The sequence below is a fragment of the Cyclopterus lumpus genome, chromosome 22, assembly GCF_009769545.1.
Source record: "Cyclopterus lumpus isolate fCycLum1 chromosome 22, fCycLum1.pri, whole genome shotgun sequence".
NCBI classification, from domain to species: domain Eukaryota; kingdom Metazoa; phylum Chordata; class Actinopteri; order Perciformes; family Cyclopteridae; genus Cyclopterus; species Cyclopterus lumpus.
The window spans coordinates 17,095,914-17,112,581 of NC_046987.1; the positions used below are offsets into that span (position 1 = coordinate 17,095,914).

A 16,668-nucleotide genomic window follows, 5' to 3' on the forward strand; every position below is an offset into this window, starting at 1 on the left:
CTTGAACGCAGCATTACTTCTTCAAATCACGGAAGGAACGGTGACATTAAATGTTACTGTCTTTTTTCTCTCCAGGTCATATAAGTTAGAAAAAAACAAAAACAACCACGTTGTAATAGTTTCTAATGTTTCCGAGTTACCTGTGTAACAATCACACACAAACACACACACCTGCCCACTGCACCACGGTGGGCGTGTGTCCCCTGAACAGCGGTGTCCCTGAACGCCTCACGAGTTGTAGCAGGAGGATGTTGTTGCCCCAGCGGTGGATGAGAACGTGCAGTAGCCACACACACATTTGGCGGTTTTAAAGGTAGTCAACACTAATATCTAATGTATTTAAAATGCACAAAACACGATGTCTTAGCTGTACTTTACCGCACTTTTCTAATGTGTTAAATCATGTACGTACGTTACATTAGCCGGGGGTCTAACGTCGGTGTCACTGGCTAGCACGGCGTTGCTAACCTGCTAACCTACTCACGCTTGCTAACTGTCGTTCCTACTTTACAGTTAATGTTAATTATGTTAGAATAAATACCGCTTGTATGTCTGCTGAGCTTCTTGTTCGCTTTTCGACCCAGTTTCTATGGTAACGCGAATATCTGAACTCTCAGAATCGAGCAGCTAACTAGCTACAGCTAAGCTAACAACAACCGGAGCTAGCTGAAGTTTAGTCTTCAGGTAACTTTAGTTTTTAACTGTTGTACATAAAACTATAACCGTCACCGTTGTTGCAGCTGACTGACTTTGCCTGCGTTTTAATGTCAGATGTTACTGCAAATGTTCAGTTGTAATGTGACCTGTGTTGATGAACTCAAAATTAGCCAATTGCTAGCAAGCTAACTTTACACTCCCCTTTGTTGTTGAACTGCTTTGTGCTCTCTGTTATTTAATTTTAACTATCTTAGAGCCTTATGATCTCTTCAAAAGACAACTTTACCGTTTCAGCATCAAGTCACGCCTCCTGTCTGCCAAAAGAAAGCTCTATGGTGAATAATTCCCCATCAAACATATTCTCACTGTGTTTATAAACAGTTAGACCAAAAGGTGTATCAGGAGGTGATGTCTGAATAAGTGTGTGTCTTTCCACTGTCCTGCCTGCTGCCCTGCATAGGTTCAGTGATTGAGAGGAAATATGACCCTGGTGTTATAAATAGCTGCCCTCTGCTGCTTTGGGAGTGAAGAGAACTTTTGATGGAGGTATTGTGAGACATGTCATAATGCCATATACAGAATATAGGCTTAAATGATGGGACCTTACACATGGTCTTTACTAATGTCATATACAGAATATAGGCTTAAATGATGGGACCTTACACATGTGGTCTTTACTATACATGCTCAATAATAAACGTTGCTGTTTGACTGATTAATCAGCGATATGGTAAAGATAAGAAAGTTATGCATCAACAGATAGAAAAAACTAAGCACTGCCTTGAATTATGAGAAGAAAGCCCAGAGTAGAAAGAAGTATTCTTTTTCCTTTTCTGATTCATAATGTTTTTGTCCTGTTCGCGTTCCTTAGGTCAAAGATACACAAAAGCCAGGATTAAATTGTACAGTATTTTGTTTAGTTTTTCCCAAATGAAATTTCCCAATAGCATATACAATCCTCATTTCCCAACATCCCAATTGTTGTACCTCTTTCCTTGTTCTTAACCAATCAATATCTCCATCAGAGCCATTTCGCCTGTAGGAAGGCTAAAGTGACAGTGTTTTCTGTTTTGTATTGCATTAGTTTTAGCTTCCAGACAGATTTGAATGAGGAAAAGGCACAATTAAATGGCATAATTTCCTCTAACTGACGATTAGATTGTTGCTTGAAGACGGTCTATGTGGCCATTACTGGATAAATAAACACATTACTGTAGCTACTTTCAGTGTGCAGCTATTCCTCCTCAGGAAATGATTTTACTTCTTCCTCCACCTGAACCAACCGATTTTGGTTCAGGTGAAAAACAACATATACAATAGAAATGGTGCGGATGTTTTTTTTTTATGTTTTTGTAACTGTTTTGTTTTGGATGGTACTAAAGCTGGTATAAAGACAACATGTTTATCCCCAAATCTCTAAAAGAGTGACATTTTAGAACAGAACAAGGTCCCCACAAGATCAGTTGCTTCTTCCTGAGAAGGCCATGTTAGAAACACCTAATAGCACAGGTGTATATCTTCACCAGCCTTTGCCCTGTAGGTGGTGTTAGTTTCTAACCCTGCTTGTGAACATTCAACAAGTTCAGACATAGCTCCAATGCTGCCTCCGGGCCACAGAGTTGCTCTGTCAGCAGACTGGAATTAGACCAGTGTCCAGGTTGAACTGGAACAGGTTGAATGTGCTGACATTTGGGCTGCGGTACCGTGGCATGTCGTTGGATAGTTAGGTGTGGTTGTTTAGAGAAAATGAGCCTTGAGCTCCCTCCGCTGTGTTGGTTTGATGAGTCTGACTTGTTACTGAGAGCTCCCCGAATTATTTTTGATCGTCACAATGTCCAACTACGGTTAAGCCACACTTGACCACACATTATATTTATAATTCAGGGTGTTTTGTTGCTTGTTGTCCTAGTAAACTGGGATTGATAAGATCTTTTATTGCTTAAATTCTCTCCATTGACACTAATGAGCTGATTTCTACTTGTGTTCAAGATGGCGAAAAACAGAGAGTGCATCCTCTGTGAAACAGTACACCCCTCCAAGCAGGTAATTCACCCTCAAACTCTGATATACTATCAATGTATAGATGCTGTATTATTTTTTTAAATACCGGTTTGCACTCATCAATTTCTGTCCAAAGAAGATCCCAGCTAATTGAGTATTTTAATAGTTTGTTTATTGGACGTAAAAGAGAATTCTCCCATAAAGGAACATTTCATCCTTCGGTTTAACTGACAAGTTCAATGGTTGCGGAAAAAAGAAAACCCCTTTTTCAATGTTTATCTGCAGGAGGTGGATGAGCACATGAGAAGTATGCTGCATCACCGCGAGCTGGAGAAGCTCAAAGGCCGGTGAGTTGTTGTAACGTTCCCTAAAAGTAAACAACATATCGTGACTCAACATTTCACTATGTTTTTTGCCGAAATTAGTAATATCAAAACTTTTAGTTTCCCTAATACCACGAGATCTAGGAGAAGTTTTACTGTCATGGTTTCGACTATAATTGCATTTTATTCAATACACTATTTTGTAATGTCAATGCTAAATGATTGAAGACCCAAATGTATTTGGGTCCAGAGGCACGAGTGCACACATGCACGTGTTCGTCACACTTATCCGGGGAGTGGATTTAAGGGCAGCTGTCTCAACCGTGGCAAATATATTTAGACACAATCTCGCCGGAACAACAGGCATGACCGATAGAAGGCAACTGGCTATCTTGTGACTCCCATGTAGATTAGTGAAAGTATGTGGCCTGTCACTGAGAGGGCAGAATCTGGAGCAGAGAAAACACTTGGTTGAGGGGACGGAGTTGTTGCTAAGTTACTGGGCTTTCATATAAACATTGATGGCATCTTTTTAGACGTGATGGTCAGTTTCATTTGAATAAAGAAAAAAGAAGAAGAAATTATATGAACAGTATGCAGTTCATGGTGATTTAGAGAACCGTCTCTCTTAACTTTATCTGCAGCTTAGAGCGATGTCCATGCTGACTTACACATCGCATCTCCAGCAGAGGAATTCATCATTACCGAGTCTGGCTGCATTTCTCCCAGCACTGCAGCTGAGAAATAAGGTGTCAAATAAATAAAAGTAGCCCCATCTCACTGATAAAGACTTTGCAAGCTGTACGAGGGGTCACAAGATGACGGCATGCCGTGGCACAGATTTGAAAAAAGAGAACTGAGAGGGAGCCAGCAAAGTCACTGCCCCTATCAGAGTTACAGGATGGCATACTTGGGAGAGGTTTTGAAGTGGAGGCTACGAGCAGCTGCACACGGCTCCAGTTACGCAAGCTTTGCCCGGGATTGGTCAGCAGGATGCTCAGGCCTGTTCTAATAGCACATGCTCGCCCGGAGGGGGGCTGGGTCCCGGCTCTCAGGGAGGAGTGTGAGTGTCAAATACAGACGTCGCCTTCTGTCGAGTCTCAGAGCGCAGCGGACACCATCATGAAAGAGCACTAGGTCGAGGGCGCCGTGCCTCTCTCTCCCCTTCCACGCATCCCGGTGCTGCGCTGCATGGCTAGTTGTGGTGGCTGGACATAAAACAGCTAGATGAGCACGCTGCCTCCTCCTGCCCTCGCTCTACCGCCCATGGCCTGCTGAAGAAAGAAAAACAACAACAACAAGATCAGGAAGATAAAGATTTTAACTTTTTTTGAACGAGAAAATTACAAGTTAGCTACCTCCTGATCTGTGACATAGAGAATTCGGACACGTTATCTTTTAAGGATTGTTGAGTATTCTCCTCTCCTGATATTATTTTGACTTTAAAGTAACAGAACCAGACTAGATCAGAACGATGCCCGAGGGAACCATTGAACGCCCGCTCTCGCCTTCCCTCCCCAGGGACTGCGGACACGAGTGCAGAGTGTGCAAGGTAACGGTGGTGAGCCTGACTGATTATGCCAGCCACATTTCCAGTCCCACGCACAAGAAGAATGTGGAGGCCGCCGATCAAAAGCATACCGGGCACGGGCACGGGCACGACCACGACGAGGACTACTTTGACCAGACTTTGGTGGACCTGATCGAGAAGAGAAAAGAACTGATCAGGTAAGTCATGTCAAACGTCGTCTAATGCTTATTTATTCGCAAAGACACACATTTGGTCAAATACATTGTGAAAAGATTGAACCACAAATGCAAATGTTGACGTTAGCTCGCAGGTTTGGCTGTTTGTGTACATGCGCCATGTATAGTCACATTTTATCTCAGTGGAGCTTGCGGGCCTGTTTTAGCTGCTGCTTCGAGTTGAGCTGCTGCTGGAGTCGTATGTCAGGACTGCAGCCTAAAATAAAAACATGAGCGCACTCACAGAGTTCAGACGCTCGCCTACTGCCCTCTAGAAATGGTAAAACACAACTAAAAGCCATCACTCCAACCCTGTGCTGCTCTGAAATCTGGACTCAATTACATGTATTTTCCTTTGATGTATAATTGTGGTTTTAGGTTTGAAAACTCAAACCTAAAGGGAGATTGTTCAACAGATTCCAGTGCATCTGAAATGCAGCAAAAGAGTCTTAAACCGGATTTTTTTTCTTTTCTTTTTTAACCCTAGGGTTAAAAAAAATTGTGTTCACGGTTTCTAGCAACAGAAACCGTGAACACAAATTCTATGTTTTATATCACTTTTTAAGTTTATTTAGCAGTTTCTTATTAACACATTCATCTAATCGTTCGTTTTAGAAAAGAAAAGGAAACTGCTGCTGCAAAACTGGCAAAGGAAGAAGAGGATCGGAGAAGAAAGGAGGAGTTTCAGCAACGGTTAAAAGAATCTAAGGAGCGTTACCGGCAGGAGTGTGCCTGGAAGCAGCAATCACAGGGGTTCAATGGATCCAGTCAAAACAAAACCTGGTATGGGGGCAACAAATATAGTGCCTACGCAGGGGATGCACAACCCTGGCAACACGGCGCACAGGGAAAGAGCGCCACCTGGCATGCTCAGGAGCCTCCCAACTTTCAGAGATGGGCATCTGGACAGTTTGCTGGTGGAAACTTGCATTGCAACAAGCAGTGGGATCAGGGTTCATTTTTTGGCAATCAACGAAGTAGACTGCCTTGGCTCAGCAACGGAGGCAGCAGTAACGGGGTCTATGGTCGAAACAATATTTCCCAGAACCCACAAAGGAACCGACCCCCGAGCCTTCTCGAGCCCTTTCCTATGTATCCACCCCCACCCAATTTCTTCCACCAGTATAAAAATACATTCAATGAGCAGGGAGGTCAGCAGGGCGGTCAGCAGGTGGACGGGTTTCAGAATGGTCAGGGGCAAACAGCAGAACCTGACCACAACCCTAGTAAGATCTCTAAGACCTTTGGTAGCAATCCAAAGCTGGACAAAGCCTGTCGCTGGTCCCCCTATCCAGTCACAAAGGGTTTAGAATCTGCACCCCATAAGGACACCAACCCAAACGCATCAGAGCAGTTCACCAAAGTCCCCAAACCCCAGACACAAGACAAGGCCCGGGCAACCAGTGCCTTTAACAGACAATCCCGACCTGAACAGAAATCGGGGCAGTTGACCCCGAGTGGACAAAGTGTGGAAGAGAAAGGAAAGCAGAAAAAGAACCCCAAAACCAAATCCAGAGATAGTAGCAACAGCAGCGGTAGAAGCAGCAGTAGTGCCCAGGGAGAAGGACACCAGAACGCCACTCCTGGTCCTTCCAATCAGAAGGCAAATAAGCCATTGCCGCCTAAAGATGGGAAGATGTCCTCACTCCCTGTTCTCAACAGTGCAGCACAACTCGGCAAGGCCTCCAGTCAAGCGCACGCACAATCAAAATCAACCGCAAAGCAGAGCGGATTCAGTTCTCCGGCTCCACTCGTTGGGCCCCTTCAGTCCAGGCAAGAACGGCAGCTCCCAGAAACACTCAAGAAAGCCAAACAGATTGTGTTGGAAAAGAGGGGCTCCTTGGAAAGCTCTAGAAACAACAGGATGGAAATGACACTGCACATTGCGGAGGAGCAGCAGAAGGATCGCGAACAGAGTCAGGCGGGAGTGAACAAAGAGAACAGGCAGAATGCAGCTAAACCCAATCTGCCAGACTCCATCAAGCCAGAGAAGCCGGCATCACCACCTTCAGACAGCAGCCAGTTTCTCCAATCTTTACAAGTTAGCACCTCTACCATGGAGAGCTCAGAGCCCGCGGCCTCAAGCCGGGACGACGAGGAGGAGAACAGGAGGCGAGCGGAGAAGGAGACGAGCCCGGTGGCCCCGGACGAAGCCCTGCAGGCCGGGCAGAGCTCAGAGAGCGACTCCTCCAGGAGCAGCGAAGCTCAGACGGTGTCGGGTTCAAACACCTCGAGTCTGTCCACACTTGACCTGCCTCCCGTCTTGAAACGTGACCTGACCAAACACGTGGGCTCCAAGAGCAAAACCGGTGGCCACGAGCCCAACCTCAACATCGCCAGACGGGTGAGAAACGTGAGCGAGTCGCGGAGAAGTGACACAGAAAAGGACTCTGGGCTCAAACCGACTGTGCGTCAGCTCCTCAGCTCCTCTGGGTCTCGACGCAATGTGAACTGGGATCACGTGTATCAGGAGGTCAGGAAGAAGCAAGACAAAGGGAAAGGCATGCCAAGGTGAATGTTTGATCTTACTTTTAGACTACATTCTTTTCAATATTTGTTGGAGTCAGTGACTCATGTTATGTCCCTTTTTGTCCTCCAGGTTTGGCATCGAGATGGTGCCGATCGACCAGGAGGAAGACACCATTCCCCTTCTTGAGGGCTTCCAGTGGGAGACGTTGATGGACATGCCCACCTCCCGAAAACGCTCCTTATCAGAGAGCAGCGTCGCCCAGGCCTCCACTCACTCCCTGTTTACAACCCTCATGTCAAACGAGACAGAAAAAAGAGACGCCCTCGGCTCAGGGGAGCAGGGATCCTCCGTTTCTCCCAATCCTGTAATCGCTCAAGGGGACAAAGACAGTCAGTGTCAGCAGAAGGTGGAGCAGATGCTTGACCAGTTTGAGGTCAAATCGAAGAAGCAGCCGTACAAGCAGCCGGACAAGCTGACGTCTGCGACGGTGAAGGCCCTCCAGCGGTCTGATTCAGTGCTCGGGGACAGCAGTTCGGGGACGGAGTTGTGCGACGGCCAGGGAACAGGAAAGAGGCGAAGAGCAGCTAGGGTGAGTAAAGGAAACTGTGTTAAAGGGGAACTAGTATGTTTACAGGTCTCGGGGAGTATGACTGCTCGTGTAGGGAAAAAAAGTTATATGCAGAAGAAGCTATTTAAGGTCCTCAAGACTAATAAATTGAAAATTACAAATATCTGTTAGTGCGGAGTGAGAAAGAAGTGAAACCTCTGCGACCCACTACTCATCTCTGTTTGAGGCTTCATTAGCTGCTGCTAGTGTAACATCTAAATATCATACCAATTGAATTGAGGCTAATGTATGCACATGGTTTTGAAAGTGTTTGCTAAAAAAAGACAATATCTGGTTCTGCTGCAAAAAAAACCGAACCATCGTGAGTCTGACCCCTTTAAAGGAATGCAACGCTAAAACAGTGGAGTACACTTTAAAAAAAGGTCTGTGTGACTTTTATTTGTGTCTACTTTAATACAAATGTCAAAATGTGACTCTTTCTTCCCCATAGGACGTTCCAAGTGCGGAGACGTCCTCCTTGGAGCACAATAACAAAAGGAGGAAAGTCAAATCTAAAAAAGGTATGCATCTGTGAGTTGTGTTGGATCATTGAAGTATGTTTTTGCTTGTGATTCGAAACGCTGAGTCGTGCCGATCTACCGATGGTTCATGAGAGTGTTTTGGGTGCAGAGCGTTTACAGATCGACCAGCTGCTGGCCGTGTCTCTGCGGGAGGAGGAGCTGAGTCGCTCCCTGCAGAATGTGGACACCAGCCTGATCCAGGCCCGCACTGCGCTGGAGGCCGCCTTCATGGAGGTGCAGCGTCTCATGGTGGTTAAACAGCAGGTAAAGAAAAAGAAGAAGGCGACTTGGTGTGTTTATACACACTTGTGTTTCAGTTTGCGAGGGTTGGTCCTCTCCTGGAGAGTTGCCTAGTTTTTGGGGACGGCGCAGTTGAAGCAGATGTCCACAGTTTACTGAGCGTAGCGAGTATTTGTTGTCTTGCCAGCCACTTCATGTACTGTTAATGTAGTGAAGGTTGTCTTAAAGGGTACCTGTATGTGCTGTATGGGCACTGTAACTGGATGATACATATTAGTATTTGGTAACATTTAGTTCTTTAGGCCCCTTGTTTTTCTTACTTTTACTGCTTCTAGTTTTATGTTCCTTTGTCAGTAATCACCGTATTATGTTATATTATATTAGAAGCAGAAATATTCACTTTCTGAGTGTATGTTTTGTCTCACCCAGGTGACTGGAGAGATGAGCACACTGAGAAACAAGCGCATTGACTTACTTAAAGGGATCCAAGGTAAGGACTAAGGAATGCATGAAATAATATTTTTTTTAAATGGTAACCACAAACTGAAACCACAAACTGAAATAAACAGAGGAATTAACTTTTTACTGTGCGTTTTATTATACAAGGTCATTTGGAGGAAGTCCCTCAGGTCAAACTAAAAGAAGAAAAGATGGATCCAGTAGAAGCTGAACCCCACGTACCGTCCTCCATGCTGCTTCCCTCAGTCGCGGACACGGCTGCTGCCCCGAGTCCAAGTCCTCCTGGCGAGCCCGCCTCCCCTCCCTCCTCCAGCCATCCCTTCATGCCTGTAGTTGTCAAGCAGGAGCCTCAGTCTCCCGTCCATGTCTGCCCGGAGCCGGACCCTGTGGACAATGTGACCCGCTGTGCTCACAGCACCACTCCAGAGCTGCATGTCGCTCCTGCCGCAGTCTCTTCACCAGGTAACAGCATACAGTACAGTTCTGCCTATTTTTTCATGCAATTACGGCAGATTGCAGCAGTTATAACCAATATGCCGGTAAAAGGCAATCAAATAGTGTTTTTCATGCCAAGAATGCACATATTCTTCTCTAATTGAAGCAGCAGGGTGCTGATCCATGTGCTTCTGAAACTCTTGCAGATCCTGCCCTTAACTTTAAGCCATCTCCTGAAATCAAACAGCGTTGTGAGAACTTTAACGACCCTGCAGACTGCAAAGAGAGCTTATTAGGGAAGTCCTCGCATGCATCGAACAACTTTCTCGCCCATTCGGACGACTCCAAAACCTCCATAACTCCTCTCCCAGTCAGCAGCATGAGCTCTGAGGTGGGGAGTGTTGTTGACTGTGCAGCCTCACATGCCTTTGAGCCCCCGTCTCTCCTCAACCTGCCCGCCTCTCCCTCCGAACTGAGGAGCGGAAAGCGTGTAAGGAAGCTGAAGAAGAGGAAGGCGCTGAAGAAGGCCCAAGGGCCGGAGCAGCTGGAGAGCAGCGACACGGAGATCGATGGCGACGCCTCGAGGCCGAGGTGGCTTCGACCGCGCAGGAGACCAAGTGGGAGCTCTGTGGTCAGCACCTCCACCCCGCCTTCGGAAGACAGAGAGGGCGACATGAACATGGAGTTGGGCGAGGAGACCTCCATGCGGCTGTGTCCGAGCATCAAGCTTGAGAAAGAAGACCACAAGTCCCCCAAATACGCGGTGGAGCGTCCCCAGGTGGCCCCCACCGAACTTGGGGTAAACTTGGATTCAGAAGAAAGCATGGAGGTCACCGCAGCCTGTCAGCAGCCCCGCATGGACGTCCTGGTTCCTGCTTCCCCTCCGGTTCAGGTCCCAGACTCCTCCAGACCGGAGCCGCAAAGCCTGGCCTGCAACAAGGTCACCTCCACCAGTGACATGGATGTGTGTCGATCCTCCGAGAGGTGAGACTCATTCTTGACCTCTAGAAACACGACCTCAACTCGAGGTCCTTTTACAGGCTTCTCCTGGAGCGTGTCACACTTGACTAACTCGTTATCTTGGAAAGCCACTTAGTAAATCTGCTGATGAGGACTGTGTGATGTGCTCAAAAAGCTCCAGAACAAGGGAATAAGTGGACTTCTATTTGACATTATTATTGAAAAGAGTAATAAAGTGGCATTAAAAAAACACAACAATAAAAAGATGATCAGATCATGTCGGATCAAGATGACTAAATCTAGACATATAACTGAATTTTAGAGGTCATGATAGACCCGTGATGACCTTTTGTACGAGGTCTAATCCCACATCATTTAGGATTAAACCCAAACTAAAACCACTCATCATTCCCCTCTTCCCTCCACACAGTGACCTGCCGTTCGCCGACACGTTGCCCAAGATAACGAAGATCTCATCGGGTAAGTTCATCTCTGCAGAGTTCACCGTGTTATGGGATTCGGTTTATACTCAAGAGCAAGATAAAGTTCGTACGACCTGCGGGAGTGAAAACCCAGTTGTAACAGAGAGGGAGGGAGGTACGGTGTTGTTTAAATATGTGGATAACAGCGCACATTGTCAGAGTCAACAGTCTCACCTGGACGCCGTTCGCCGTGTTGCTCTTGTTTGTTCACATTAAGAGCTTGAAAGAGAAGTTAAAATCCGTCTTTCTCACCTGCACACAGCTGACGAATCACGCGGTGAATTTCTGATTTAATATCTTTTTGCGATGAAGGACACTTCGCTCCACTAGTAGTATTGATGTTTGAACACAAAACCACACATAAAAACCGTACCGCCCTCTGAGCAGCCAGAATTAGAAATGCCATCCTCCTTGAGCAGGTTAAAAAAAGACTCTCTGAGGGCCCAAATTACTTTTTATGGGCAAGATATTCATAGAGGTGTTAGTTGACTTTCAGTGACGCTGTATGAGCATCATGAGTGCAGTGGTGAATAGACTCAACCTTCTGATAATGTGTATATTTATCCCGACACATACCGATGGTCTACCCCTCATTCAAATGTTTATCCAGAGAAAAACATGCAAACCTACACTTATAAATTGGTGATCACTTGGAAATTTAATAGAGAATATTTGTTAAATCCGGTGCTTTGACGTGCAAATTGATCTTACTCTTTATCTTTGTGCTTATGTGTGTGTGTGTGTGTGTGTGTGTGTGTGTGTGTGTGTGTGTGTGTGTGTGTGTGTGTCTGTGTGTGCTTCACAGATGCCTCCTCTGACCACGGGGAGGATGATTTGCCCACTGAGGGTGTGTTCGAAGGTCACCAGGAGGCGGTGAACGCCATGCAGATCTACAACGGGCTGTTGTACACGTGCTCAGGAGACCGCACCGTCAAAGCCTTCGACCTGGTGGTGGGTGTCGTCAGGGGTCAGGGGTCAATGTGTTTACCCGTGAGTGTAACAACCCAACTAACTTGTTTTTTTTCTTCTTTTTTTCTTTGCCGTTGCAGAGTCATAAATGTGTCGGCGTGTTTGAGGGTCACAGCTCCAAAGTGAGCTGCCTGTTGGTGTCCGTGGCTCCCAGTCTGCATCACCGCCTTTATTCTGGTTCCAGTGACCAGACCATCTGCTGCTACAATCTCAAGGTAAAAACACATTAATAAGTGATTATCCATGCAGCACTCATTGAATCCGTTTCAGAGGATTTTTTGTGTAATGCGTTGATTAATAACTGCAGAGAATTTTCTTTATTCTTACACACGTTTGTCTTTATTATGTCGGTTGTTTGTTGATTTGGGCTTTTTAAATATATTATCAGACTATATATTGTGTCGCCATCATAGGAAAATGGAAGAAGCGTGCCCCTTCTTCCCTCTACTTTTATTTAAAACAATTATAATTGGGAACATATTCTGTACGATAGTCATCTTTTTAAAGTGAATCCTTTTCTGTTTCCCGTCCACAGACACGAGAACTCGAGCAGCAGTTCTCCCTCTCGGACCGAGTCCTCTGCCTTTACAGTCGATGGAAGGTTTTATACGCTGGTCTGGCAAACGGCACGGTGGTGACCTTTAACCTCAAGGTGAGGGGACGCACACAGCGTAAATGTAACGGCTTCTTCACTTTGTCTGATGTGAGCGGAAAACTGAATATATTTTGGATTTTTTGAGTCTTTTTTGAGGTGTTTAGTTTTGCAAAGGAGAAAAAAAAACAATATATTAATACTTCATGCCAGTATTTAGATCTGTTGGCTGTCTTTCGATTGAGAAAAGGTGGAAACGCGCGGCGGTCTCGATGAAGAGGTCTGTTAATTACTATTTTGCAATCGATTTGTTTAGACCAACAAGCAGATGGACGTGTTCGAGTGCCACGGGCCGCGCGCCGTGAGCTGCCTGGCCTCGTCTCAGGAGGGGGCGCGCAAGATCCTGCTGGTCGGCTCCTTCGACAGCACCATCAGCGTGAGAGACGCCAAGAGCGGCCTGCTGCTGCGCACGCTGCAGGGTCACACCAAGGCCGTGCTCTGCATGAAGGTAACCCGAGCGTCAGCGCTGCTGGGGGGATTTCTATTTTATTTGACTGAAGACATAAAAAGTGTGTTATCTGGGATAATAATTGAATATCTCTCCCTGTTCCTCGATTATCTGATGTTTAACATTCCTTCATTGTTTTCGTGACCTTCCTCCTGGTTTCTCTCCCAGGTGGTCAACGACCTGGTCTTCAGCGGCTCCAGTGATCAGTGTGTCTACGCACACAACATCCATGTGAGTCATCTTGTTTATCTCTTTATACACTTTTACATGTTTATGATTCCTTTCTTTAGCAACAAAGGCCACAGTGCAGTGGAATCGCTCATTATAATGTCAGAGAAAGGTATTAATGTACACGTTATATATTCTGTGCCGCCTGTACAGACAGGAGAGCTGGTGCGGGTCTATAAGGGCCACTGTCACGGCGTCACGGTCGTGTCCATCCTGGGGAAGGTGATGGTGACCGCTTGTCTGGACAAACTGGTGCGCGTCTACGATCTCCAGGTCAGAATCCTGAAACCGCCTCTGTCTTTATGTAACATTACCCTTTCCGCCACTCTTTACATTCACGTTTCATGTTTTCATCCGACCTGTTGTTCTCTCCACAGTCTCACAACCAGCTGCAGCTCTATGGTGGACACAAGGACATGGTGATGTGTATGGCTATCCACAAGAACATGGTGAGAGACCTGCTTATTCCAGAGCTATGTGCTCCGACATCATCAATTCTAATTTTATTAAATGACTTGATTGGCTCTCAAACATGCTGAGAATATTTAGTTTTTGTTCTGTTTTTGCACATTTCTAAAACGTATGATATATTTGGAGAATATAAACTTAGAGATCTGATTGTAACCCGTTATTTGTGTTCACGTTGTGTTTCAGATCTACACCGGTTGTTACGACGGCAGCGTGCAAGCCGTCAAGCTGAACCTGATGCAGAACTACCGCTGCTGGGTAAGATGAGGGAGCTGAGAGTGTGGAAGTGTGGATCTAGAGAGCTTCACCAGAAGGCGTAATAGTGAGAGATGTGAGATGTCATGTGTCCGCTGGATTCTGGCTCCTGTAAGAGAAGAAATCAAGACAATTCAGGAGAAATCTGCCTCTTTCTGAGGAACTTAACCTCAAACTGTGATGTTCATTTTGATTTTTAGATTGGAAAACATGATCACAGTCCTGGAAAAATGTTCACCTGATGTAATGCCATCTTGTTATCTTATTTTAAGAAATATAATCAAAGTGAATACAGGAAAGCAGTCTTGTGTTTATTACAGTATTAGACACGCTTTAAGGTGGACTTCCTGTTCCCAATCTTTTAACGGGGTTGGGACTGACCTCTCTTTCAGGAAATACAGTTTGTTTATATTCTTGTGAAATGAGGGGAGATCTGGGCTTCCCTGCTTATTGGTGATGACCGCCGTGTTGTGTTGTCAGTGGCACGGATGTCCGCTGGTGTTCGGGGTGACGGAGCATCTGCAGCAGCACCTGATCAACGACCACATCAGCACCAACTCCCAGATGCTTAAGTGCCGCTGGAAAAACTGCGACCAGTTTTTCTGTGCACGCAGCAACTCCAAGCAGGTATTAAAAAAAGAAGAAAAACACAATTTTAATGTCTTTTATGGTGTGTTTTGGTTTTCAGAGCTTGATTTGGAGGATGTTTCTTTGTTGCAGGGGATGCAGGCGCACGTGCAGAAACACGCTGAGGAGGAGGCTCAACTGGAGCCTTAAGGGCTGCCGTGTCTCCTCCCCCCCGGTCCTCGCTATCTTTAACCTCCCATATTGGGGGGGGATGTTTTTGGGACCCACTTGACTTCGCAGGCGCTCCCGTTGAGCCCGACGAGTGGCGTCCGACGACTCCATCCTTTATGTTCGGTGTTGGAATCCAACCTTAATACAACCACGAAAAGAGGGTTGGTTGTGCTGCTGTTGTTGTTGTTGTTTTTTTACGATCTACAAAAACACGCCTTCCTCTCTCTTTCTCTCTCCCTGTCTGACCACTGCAGTTCCTCTTTTCACTGACCAAAGTAAGACAAAGAAACACGTGACTTCTGTTTATTGAAGAAACTTCAGCGTTGCCGGTATCCGAGGGATTTGTTCTGCTTTTCTGTAGAAACTGCAACAGAAACCGGTAGTCGTCCTCCCGGTTTTGTTGCCTCCGCTATGGCATGGGCTCAGAGATGTTTTTATTGTTGTAGTGCAGTTGTGATGTGTCACGTGGAGCAACCTGTAGTTTTATTCTAGTTTCTTTTATTAAGCTGACATTCACTTAAATTAACCGTTTAACGACGACGAGTGATTAAAATTTTGTACCAGATCGCGTTTTAGTTCAGTGTGATTTGTATTGAAGGAGTTTTATTGAAGTGACATAAATTAATTTATTTGTGATTTTTTTAAAATTTTGTTTTTTGGAAAAAGAATATCTTAACAAACATCATTTTTGTTGTTGTTGTTGACTGATATTCAGGCGTTTAGTTGGCTTGAAGATGCTATTTTGATAATTAACATTTGCAGCGACAACAGAGCCTGTGTGTGTGTGTGTGTGTGTGTGTGTGTGTGTGTGTGTGTGTGTGTGTGTGTGTGTGTGTGTGTGTGTGTGTGTGTGTGTGTGTGTGTGTGTGTGTGTGTGTGTGTGTGTGTGTGTGTGTGTGTGTGTGTGTGTGTGTGTGTGTGTGTGTGTGTGTGTGTGTGTGTGTGTGTGTGTGTGTGTGTGTGACACACAATTTACTTTTTAAGTTTTTATTTTTGGAATTTTAATAATTGGAGCATCGGTCAGCAGAGCTGTATTTGCCACAGTGGTGGAGGTGAAGGATGTTTCGAGGAGGTGTAGATGGAGGAGCTTGAAGGGAAGAACTAGGATTCGTCTCCCATGCCATACCTCACCCCCTAAACACACACAAGTTGGTTAACACAAAGCCACTTTTTTTTTTTTTTAAAGGCAGATTCGACCCGTTTTACGTTGCCATGGTTACAGCTCTCGGTTGTGTAACGTTTCACTTCATCCGCTCGTTATTTACGTCTGAGAAAAGCGTGCAGTTCATCTCTTACCTGGCATTCTGGAGTTTCTTCAAGTTTTTTCTAGTTGTTATTAAAGTTGTGAAGAGATATTTTTTAAGAAAGGGCAATCTTAGACATTGTTATAACAATAAAAACAAAATGGTGCAACATCATAAAACTGTGTGTCTTCTTTATCTTTTGACTGGTAATGCAGTCAAACCAATAACTACACATTTATTTATGTATTTATTTATTTGGTTAAAAACGCAGTACACTCATTTGACCAAAGCCTTAAATAGGAAGAGAAAAAAATCACAAAAAAGCTGCAGTCCAACCCATTAGCCATATTCTATCAAATCCATATTTTTAACCTATTTAAATAAAAACTCGTCAGCCCCGTGGATTTGTTCTTGAATCTCATCCATCCACACGAAGAGCTGAAAGACTGGACAGATGTCGAGGAAGTGGGGGTCGCGGGAGTTACTTCCTGTCGGCTGGAGCTGAGATGAACAAAAGAAGCCTGAGTTTGTCCACCCGGGAGCGCAAGATGGCTCGTACCCACCCAGCACGCATAAAGTCCAGCAGGATGGTTTTATTCCCAAAAATAAGTGATCAGAAAAACAGGATTGGGAGGCAGCGTGACGTTTGTTCAGGAGGCTTTAAAATCCCAAAGAAACTGTTGTGTTGTCAGAAATATTAACGCT

At 45.4% G+C, this 16,668-nt stretch overlaps 1 protein-coding gene across 3 annotated transcripts; it reads left to right on the forward strand.

Moving 5' to 3' along the window:
* Window positions 1-218: 218 nt before the first annotated feature.
* znf106a (zinc finger protein 106a) lies at window positions 219-16,136 on the forward strand. 3 transcript variants are annotated; one of them, XM_034525602.1, is made up of 23 exons: window positions 230-313; window positions 912-992; window positions 2,647-2,700; window positions 2,944-3,005; window positions 4,503-4,709; window positions 5,343-7,238; window positions 7,327-7,786; window positions 8,256-8,325; window positions 8,435-8,589; window positions 8,995-9,055; window positions 9,172-9,486; window positions 9,666-10,443; window positions 10,850-10,899; window positions 11,707-11,852; window positions 11,951-12,085; window positions 12,406-12,522; window positions 12,779-12,970; window positions 13,139-13,201; window positions 13,352-13,471; window positions 13,576-13,647; window positions 13,853-13,924; window positions 14,402-14,548; window positions 14,642-16,136. In XM_034525602.1, the coding sequence occupies exons 2-23, from the start codon at window positions 918-920 to the stop codon at window positions 14,696-14,698; spliced, it is 5,304 nt and encodes a 1,767-aa protein (XP_034381493.1). In that variant the 5' UTR covers window positions 230-313; window positions 912-917; the 3' UTR covers window positions 14,699-16,136. The 3 variants fall into 3 exon arrangements, with proteins under 3 accessions (XP_034381495.1, XP_034381493.1, XP_034381494.1); XM_034525603.1 differs by having other exon boundaries at window positions 233-313; window positions 952-992; XM_034525604.1 differs by lacking the exon at window positions 912-992 and having other exon boundaries at window positions 219-313.
* Window positions 16,137-16,668: the final 532 nt, after the last annotated feature.

What these genes read in the sequence shown, in the direction of transcription:
- znf106a (XM_034525602.1), top strand. Translation starts at nt 918, where the DNA reads ATGATCTCTTCAAAAGACAACTTTACCGTTTCAGCATCAAGTCACGCC. An exon ending in TGCCAAAAGAAAGCTCTATG is followed by an intron (nt 993 to 2,646) that starts GTGAATAATTCC and finishes CTTGTGTTCAAG; the next exon opens with ATGGCGAAAAACAGAGAGTG. An exon ending in GATAACGAAGATCTCATCGG is followed by an intron (nt 10,900 to 11,706) that starts GTAAGTTCATCT and finishes TGTGCTTCACAG; the next exon opens with ATGCCTCCTCTGACCACGGG.